An 8,997-nucleotide genomic window follows, 5' to 3' on the forward strand; every position below is an offset into this window, starting at 1 on the left:
TTTTACTCGATCTGTTTTTTTTACATTTCACTTTCCACTTACTCACGAGAAAGACATACTCCTTATTCATGATCAAGGTGAAAATTTCGATCGAGTGGACGATGATGTAGCCCGTTATAAAAGTCGGTACCAAAATACCAAATATCGGAGCGTCGAGATACGGTTCCAATGGGCGCATGTATATCGCGGTACCCGCTATGCAACACAACTGTAAAAGATTTATAAAAAAAACCTGATATAATAATGAATTTTTTTGAAATTCGTACGATTACGAATTTATTTAAATTTCGATCGTTTTATGATCCATGATCGATTATTAGTAGAGATGGATTGGGTAAAGAATTAAAGTTAACTCTTTATTAAAATTTTGAAAATTTTTACATATGTTTGTTATTTAAAGATATACAACATATGTGTATTATTAAAAGTGTTATTTCGTGCAAATATAAAATTAAATATGATATTCTTGAATTAAATAACTTAATTCAAATTGTTGCAAATATTTTTTTCACTCGGTATCAATCGAGATTTATGAACGAAACGTTAAATGGATTATGAAACTTGTACTTAATTCACAACTGGTCATCGTTGAGTCATATGCGAGTCATAAAGATTTCAATTGTATACTTTCAAGATAACTATCCGTGGTTTATTTCTTTGTGCTCCCTCGGCATAGCCTATAATTTTTTACAACTTCACTTCGGAAAAATCAAATGAAATTCGTAACGAAAAATTTTTTCACAACTTGGATAAAAATATCTGTTTTAAATTTTTATTTCCGTATCATCCAATATTTAGTATCTTATTTTTTACTTATTCATTTAAATCTTTCCAATTCTCTAGATTATCAAAGATTAAAAAATCTTCTTAATTAATCCTTTCAATCATCTAAATATGATTCGAGGAGGATTGAAGTTTTTGTGGTATAAGGCAATGTTATAAATTCGACTTAAAAATATATATGTATAATTATTTGTTCTGTTTAAAATAGATACTGATAATGTTAGAACCAATTTCTGTAATCGATATATCACAATACTAAATAAGTATTAAAATCGTACTACGGATAATATTCTCCATAACAGTAATTTCTTATCGACGGTCCACGCGTTTAATATATTGCGAATCGGTGATGTTATGTTACCCATATTTCTCAGAAATATCCTTTTATTGAAAATTCGATATTTATAAAACTCTTCGATCGACAGATACGATGAAAAGTTTTCAATAACGTTTTGTTTCCTCCTCTTTGATTGAATACACCGGAAGCTTGAACGTTTCAAGAATCGATCTTTCTTGTATCGATTGAATCGTCACATAGAAATTGAAATGCATCACTAGAAAATGTTTGTATATGCTTCGTGTATGAAAATTTAATTTTTAATTTTTAGCATTTAATCCATTGTTGTATACCAATATATACTTACTGATAATTCTATATATTAATCTTATTATTTATATATATTATAACATTTTAAAAATCAACGTGAAACGTAAATTATAATTTTAATTAAATTATTTAATTTAATTAAAATTAATTAATTATAATTTTAATTAAATTAAATAATTTAATTAAAATTAAATAAATTAATTTTAAGAAAAATAGTATAAAAATAAAGTATCATCGATCGCTATTATATTATTATTTGTTGGATGACTGAATTTTTTATATTTCCATAAAATACAGAATATAAATACTTTGAAATTATATTTCTTAATTGAAACAAACTTCAGAATGTGAAAGTATAAAATAAAATATTTATTCAAATATTAGTTTTAAAATAATTAATATAAAAGCATAAAATATTAATTATGTTTGAATGTTTATTTTTTTATATATATATATATTTCTAATTAGACGCTGTAGATTCTTTCTTTTTTGAAAATTCCTCATAACCTAAATAAGCAGCTTCGCAAAATAGTACAACAAAATTAGCTGAAAAAAAAAAAGATAAAAGATTTAAAACATCGATAAAAATAATTTCGAATAAAATGTAAGAGACAGAATTACCTAATAATAATATGCCAATTTTGAATTCGCTTCTCGTTGGATCAACTTCATCTATATCTTCTATATAACTTGCCCTTATAATACCACTTATTCCACCTATTAAGTGGAAAACAACTCCAATAGTGAAATATATCAATTCCTATAAACGAGAATATTTGTTATACATTTGCTCAAATGATACTTCAAATATCTGTTTCCTTTGAGTCAAATTTGAGAAAATAATTTTGAGAATTATATAAAAATTAAAAAAACCATAGAATTTGATTCGTGTGTAAAATATAAGTTTGAAAATTAAGTATGTACACACGCTTGATTTCAGTGTAATTACTTCAAAGTATCACTCGTATAACCTGAAATGATTTTATTTCTTAAATTTTATACGATTTATTTTATTTCCAAATAAAATTAATTCAATAAATTAAAACTAACTGGCAATTTACGAGATTTCTCGAACATTTGAGTCAATCCTATGGAAATATAGACGATAGAGTATGTGCAAGAATCGATGCAATAAATGACCCATAGCCATCTTGGTATCATATATTCTTTGTGCTTCAACAATTCGTATATGCATACCCCAGCTATGATCTAAAATATGGGTAGATATTAATTTTTGGATCAATGGATTTTGAAAATTAATGAGTGATTACTTGAATGGAAGATTATTATTTTACCAGCTTGTGTATTTTCAGCAGATAACTGAAATCCTTAAGTAAGTGACGTAAATAATCCAGTATATTCATGTTTGTCACATCAAACTAACTTTGAATCGATTAAAAATTTGATGTTGGATGAGATAAAATCGATCTTCTCATCGAAATATTCTCGAAATTTCATTTAAACGAATAACTCTGTTCACTCTGTTGCTATACTATTCTAACTATCTTCTGACGGTGTCTTCAATGATAAAAAACATGAAAGAGAATTTTAAGAATAATTTTCTTTTTATACCAGAGAATATATTCTTGCGTTGTACGATAATTAAAAAAAAAAAAAAAAAAAAAATGATTGATTCGAAAAATTTGTCGAAAGAAATGTATTATTGTATACGTACAACAATTATAATAATACAAAAAATTAAATACTATTTCATATGCATTATATATATTGCATAAATAAAATTAATTTATCAAAATTATATAAAATTGTTTTAATAGAGAATTAAAAATTCTAAAAATATTTATCGACGTACAAGTTTTATATTTTTCTATATTAATTAAATATTAGTAGAATTCTTAATTTTCTATTAATTTTCTATTGATTTTTTTAATACATATATGATTAATTATCGATTTTCTGAAATATGAAAATTGTTTCAATATGAATTATGTATGTATATTGAATTTTTATTGTAATGAAAGGATTATTATCGATGATGATACCGATTTAAAAAATACTGGTTCTATACTGCTTCTTTTTACATGAAATTTTTTGACTTTATTCTAAAAAATTATCGGTATTTTTCGCAAAATGGAGAAAACTCAATATTAAGTCGACGAGATACGCTGCACCCTCGATAACGCATAATGCTCCAACAGCTAAGCCGATCTAAAAAAAATTGTTTTAAGAAATTTAAATTAATAAATATACAAGATATTAATACAAAATATTAAACATAATCATATTTTTATAATAGAATACAATATGAGTTATATAATTTGTCCAATAATTTCTAAAACGAGATATCAAAGCGAAATTATTTATTTATTAGACAAAACAAATAAGACAAGATGCAAAGTTTTGAAATTTATTTAGTGGACAAATTACGTGAATCTCATATGCATCCCTATATAATTATCGAAAACAAAATTTTAATAAATAAAAATTCGATTAAAAAATATAAATTACCTGTCGTTCTTGAACAATCAAATCGTATTTATTTTCCGGTTGATAACCATGCCAATAGTGAAGCGCTGTACCTCCCACAGCGATGAACATAAAGGTTCCAACGAAATTCATTATAATTTCCTGTTAAAGAAATTAACATTCGAATAATTTTTTACAGCGATAGAAATTAATTTTTGCACGATAAAAATATTTATATTTACGTAAATCCGACTGTAACAGATTTTTTCGTTCTTAAAATTATTCAAAATTGATCTTACGACAAGTGTCTTCTTGTGATACGTGCTCCCAAAGCAGTAAGTGATTAGAACAACGCTGGTGTATATGAAAAATCCGACCATAACTCCGGATGCAACGATTTCTGCGTCTGGATTTTTATCTTCGTTTAAATTCCATGTTCCTCCGACACCCAGGAATTCTCCTTTGTATCCCGTTCGATACAGGATCAGGATTATTATATTAATAATCTGAAAGAACAATTGTCAATCAGTTTCAAAAATTGAATCGAAATATTCAGAAAAGATTGAATTCAATCAAATATTTTTATTATTGATATTTTGAATTTAAGAGGTAAAAGAAGATGTTATTTTTTTAAAAATTTCATTTTTTTTCATAAGTATGAGAGTGCAAAATAAACATTAGAAAATATCTTTCATTCTCAATATAATTTGCAAAAGTAATTCTTGAGTTTACTCTTAAATATCCATTCGTATTATTAATAGTGCATCGTTGCACTATTATGATCTTTTCATACCACTCAACTTTTCCCAAGAACATTTTTATCTACCTCTCGATCAAATTTCAGATATATAATCATGATTAATTTATTTATTATTATATATCTAATTGTGATAATCTAATTGTGTAACAACAAATCGTGATTCGTGAAGATTATTGTGCGTTTGATCATGCACAGATGTATCTATATACAAAAATCGATCAGAGAAAAATATTTCATATTTTTATTATATACAGTCTTTCTATTAAATTTTCTAAAAGTTAATTCTCTACTATAAAAATACTACGAGCTTAATATCGCGATATCGTGTAAATTAAAAAAAAAAGGGCGTCGTAATACCATTACAAACAAGACGGTTTATCGTGTACTGATAAGGACAAAAAATGAATCATGAAACTATGTGATAAATATTTCTTGAATGAGAAATTCAATTACGATGATTTATCAACGTAAGGGCGTAAGGATATTTGGCAGATCCGGGGTTATTAATCAGATTCGATCGTATTATCGATGCGCAATTAAACGTTCGTAAAATCGTCCCCATTTCTTCGATAAATAAAAATCACAATTGTTGGTTGTTGAGGTCCATATAAATCACGACTTCGCTATTATATGTGTACTATTATTGCAAAGTAAATTTATCTATAAGATAATCGATCATCTATCAATAAAAAAAATAATTCTTTTTAATATATATCATATTATTCATTCGTTATTCTTGTAAATTAAAAATAACTAATCTTTTGTAAAAACGATGAAAAATTTTATATCCACGAAATTTGTGTATCATTGATTCACATTAATGCTCGGGCATTAATTATTTTATTTATGTAAAATAGAGCTATTTAATTATTCTTGTTATTTATGAACGTATATAAAAATTTTGTCGAGAAAAAACAAGATATTTTAATAATTCTTTCTCCAATTAACGAAACTAAAATAAAATCCGAATATTAATAAGAATATATTGTTTAATTTGTTTAATTGTTATTTATTATTATTAATTCAATTTTAATATCCTCTCTATTATTCACGAATTATCGATTTGTTTTATTCCATTTGTTTACAATTGGATAATTGATCGGTTAGTCAAAGAATTATTTTCCTCACCAACTTGAGAACTTTTATCACTATACCCGCGACAGTTTCCAAAGACACCATGTTTAGTTTTTCGATGCTCACTCTTCACGATCAGAAACAGGTGGATCTGAAGTAAAAACGTGCTGGTTTCGAGAGTACTAAGCCCTCTCTTTATCTAATCAGATGATACAGCGTATGCATGTATGAAAGCGGGATAAGACGTGTAAAAAATAACACCCGTACATTTATACCGTATTATCTCTCGAACGATAATATACATATACTATATATGTATATATATATATATATATTTGATGCCATCGAAACGATATTTTCAACTCTTCGTTCCCTTCAAAAAATAACGAAAATAATTATTCTCTACGCAATGCGTTAAATGAAAAAAAGAAAAAAGAAATATCTTTTAATTATATTCAAATATTTATCAACGATGATTCAGAATGTTATGAATTTTTCCAAAAAAAGATAAAAACCAGTTTTCCACGTATCAGATTTTCCTCTTCCTTCCTTCTCAATCCACGAATATCGTCGTCATTTTATATCTATTAAAAATATCTTTTTTAACCATTCTTTTTTCTTTTTATTTAAAATTCTTTTTATTTAAAATTAATAAAAATTATTTTTTATTAAAATTTAAAAGGGTAAAATATTATTCGATATTACTTTATGTTCGATGTTATTCCAGGAGCTGGGCCTGGCCATTACCCCTGAACAAATCGCGGAAATGGAAGCCCACGTGAACGACATCGACTTCGAGGCAGCGGCGAAGGAAGAAAAGGCCACCAGACACGACGTAATGGCTCACGTCCACGTTTTCGGGAATCAATGCCCGAAAGCGGCTCCCATAATCCATCTGGGGGCGACAAGTTGCTACGTTGGTGACAACACGGTAATATATATACATATAAAAGAAATATCTTAGAACCATTCGTTGTTACACCTTATCCGTTGCCATTTTTCAAGGATTTAATCGTTCTTCGCCAAGGATTTGATATCCTTCTTCCGAAATTGGCTAATGTTTTGTCGCGCCTCGCCAAATTTGCGATGATGTATCGGGAGTTGCCAACATTGGGATTCACTCATCTTCAACCTGCGCAACTTACAACTGTTGGAAAACGAGCAACGTTGTGGCTGCACGATCTTCTGATGGACGAGAGAGCTCTTCGACGAGCCAGGGACGATCTGAAGTTTCGAGGCGTGAAAGGCACGACCGGCACCCAAGCATCGTTTCTTCAGTTGTTCAATGGTAAGTTGCTTGTTCGATAATTATTTTATCAAACGGATTGTAAGAATCTTGAGATCTTTCCATCTCGAAAGAAGATTTCTAATTAAATTCTTGTGTGGTTTTCAATTCTTCAGGCGATGGAGAAAAGGTAAAGAAGTTGGATCGGTTGGTAACCAAAATGGCGGGATTCGAGAAGTGTTATCCTATAACGGGGCAAACTTATAGTAGAAAGGTCGATGTGGAATGTTTAAACGTTCTAAGTTCCTTAGGATCCACTGTCCATAAGGTGAAAGAGTATCTTTATTTTATTTTTTAAAAAATCAAGTATTTTATTTTCAAAAAATTAAATTTGAAAAATTTTTCTTCTGAATGATATTTTCATTTTCTTTTTAAAATTGATGTTGGTAATTTTTATATCTTCAGATATGTAGCGACATTCGATTGTTGGCAAGTATGAAAGAAATCGATGAGCCATTCGAAAGCACTCAAATTGGATCAAGTGCAATGCCATACAAAAGAAACCCAATGCGATCAGAAAGATGTTGCAGCATAGCAAGGCATTTGATGTCGTTGGTTAACAATGCTTTACAAACAGCAGCTACTCAATGGATGGAAAGAACATTGGACGACTCTGCCAATAGGAGAATTACCCTTTCTGAAGCATTTTTATCCGGGGATGTGATTTTAATGACACTTCAAAATATTACAGAGGGTATGATCGTTTATCCCAATGTCATTGCCAGGCACATCGACCAAGAATTACCTTTCATGGCTTCAGAAAATGTGATAATGGCTATGGTAAAAGCTGGAGGTGATAGACAGGTGCGATTTTTATTGTTTGAATTATTAGTTGATCAGAGTAGATAGATATTTAAAAATCTGTAATTTGAATGAAATATTATTGTTATTATTAATATGATATACTTGTGTCAAGATCTTTGGTCATTTGTTCAGGAATAGCAATTTCAAAATTGAAAGAAAACTAAAATTTTTTTTGAAAAATTGAAATTAAATTGCATTAATTTGGAATTAACATTTTTATTAATCTCTTGAATATTTTAAAGTTTTATTGAATTTCATAAATTTAAATTAACAATGAATTATTGCTATTTCGAACTATCTCATAGAAAAATTAATATCATATATAAAATTATCAAAGAAAAAAAAAAAGAAAAATATTTTAACTATTCTCTCTATCATAGAAAATCAATGTTATTCTTCTGTAACAGGTTTGTCACGAAAAAATAAGAGTATTGTCCCAAGAAGCAGGTGCACAGGTGAAACAATATGGCAAGGACAATGATCTAGTCGAGAGGATTAAGAAGGATCCTTATTTCAAACCAATCCTCGATCAATTGGACAATCTTCTAGATCCACGAACTTTCGTTGGCAGAGCACCTGAACAAGTCATTGAATTTTTAGAAGAGGAAGTTCAACCTGTGCTCGAAAATTATCAAGGACTATTAGATGAAAGCGTGGAACTCAATATTTGATTAAACTTGAATTTTTTTTATTTTTCGCAGGATTTTCTTTTCTAATCCTAATTTTTTAATTCTTCGATATAGAATTTTTTAATTCTTTTCTTCAATTTCTAATTTTTTAAATTTTTTCTTTTTTTTTTAATTTTTTCCCTGCTATTTTTACGTATTTCGAAAGCAAAACAAAGCGTATACAAGATATTGTTATTATTTGTAAACTTTACAAAGATCAGAACTGAATAAAAATCAGGACAATTGTAAAGCGGATCGTTTCGCAATTAGGCGCACGCTTCTTTCGTACTGAATGTTTTCTTCTTTTATTAACCCTTTCGTTATAATTCTTTGCCAATATTTTACAATATAGAAATTGAACGAAACAATTCCGCAAAAATATATCAATTAAGAATACTAGATAGAAATTTTATTAATATAAAATTTTGAGGGATGATTTTAATCTCTTTTAGAGTAGATCAAGGCTTTCTTGCACGATAATTAACTTACTAATAACATTGAATTGATAAATTACAAGTTGTAAATCAAATCACTTCAATTTTATATGAAATGTGATAATCAGTTAAATTAATTTAAGTAATAATCTCAG

At 27.8% G+C, this 8,997-nt stretch overlaps 2 protein-coding genes across 2 annotated transcripts in view; one reads left to right on the forward strand and one right to left on the reverse strand.

Annotated features, from left to right (window-relative positions):
* Window positions 1-8,646, forward strand: part of LOC102671585 (adenylosuccinate lyase) — a 28,081-nt gene extending 19,435 nt beyond the window's left edge. Inside the window, exons 2-6 of the mRNA XM_006619170.2 lie at window positions 6,379-6,582; window positions 6,657-6,939; window positions 7,053-7,204; window positions 7,342-7,740; window positions 8,148-8,646. Coding sequence (XP_006619233.1) covers window positions 6,379-6,582; window positions 6,657-6,939; window positions 7,053-7,204; window positions 7,342-7,740; window positions 8,148-8,411 — 1,302 coding nt within the window. The 3' untranslated portion in view covers window positions 8,412-8,646. The remainder of the gene's footprint in view (window positions 1-6,378; window positions 6,583-6,656; window positions 6,940-7,052; window positions 7,205-7,341; window positions 7,741-8,147) is intronic.
* On the reverse strand, window positions 3,427-5,857 carry LOC102682001 (protein snakeskin). The gene is made up of 4 exons (XM_006619167.2): window positions 5,706-5,857; window positions 4,117-4,323; window positions 3,860-3,979; window positions 3,427-3,559 (listed from the first exon to the last, which is right to left on the reverse strand). Exons 1-4 carry the CDS (start codon window positions 5,754-5,756, stop codon window positions 3,449-3,451), a joined length of 489 nt encoding a protein of 162 aa, XP_006619230.1. The 5' UTR covers window positions 5,757-5,857; the 3' UTR covers window positions 3,427-3,448.
* Window positions 8,647-8,997: the final 351 nt, after the last annotated feature.

This window comes from Apis dorsata, unplaced genomic scaffold (genome assembly GCF_000469605.1).
Source record: "Apis dorsata unplaced genomic scaffold, Apis dorsata 1.3 scaffold_397, whole genome shotgun sequence".
In the NCBI taxonomy this organism is placed as follows: Eukaryota; Metazoa; Arthropoda; class Insecta; order Hymenoptera; family Apidae; genus Apis; species Apis dorsata.

What these genes read in the sequence shown, in the direction of transcription:
- LOC102682001 (XM_006619167.2), bottom strand. Translation starts at nt 5,756, where the DNA reads ATGGTGTCTTTGGAAACTGTCGCGGGTATAGTGATAAAAGTTCTCAAG. An exon ending in TGATAAAAGTTCTCAAGTTG is followed by an intron (nt 4,324 to 5,705) that starts GTGAGGAAAATA and finishes TTGTTCTTTCAG; the next exon opens with ATTATTAATATAATAATCCT. An exon ending in ATCACAAGAAGACACTTGTC is followed by an intron (nt 3,980 to 4,116) that starts GTAAGATCAATT and finishes TTTCTTTAACAG; the next exon opens with GAAATTATAATGAATTTCGT.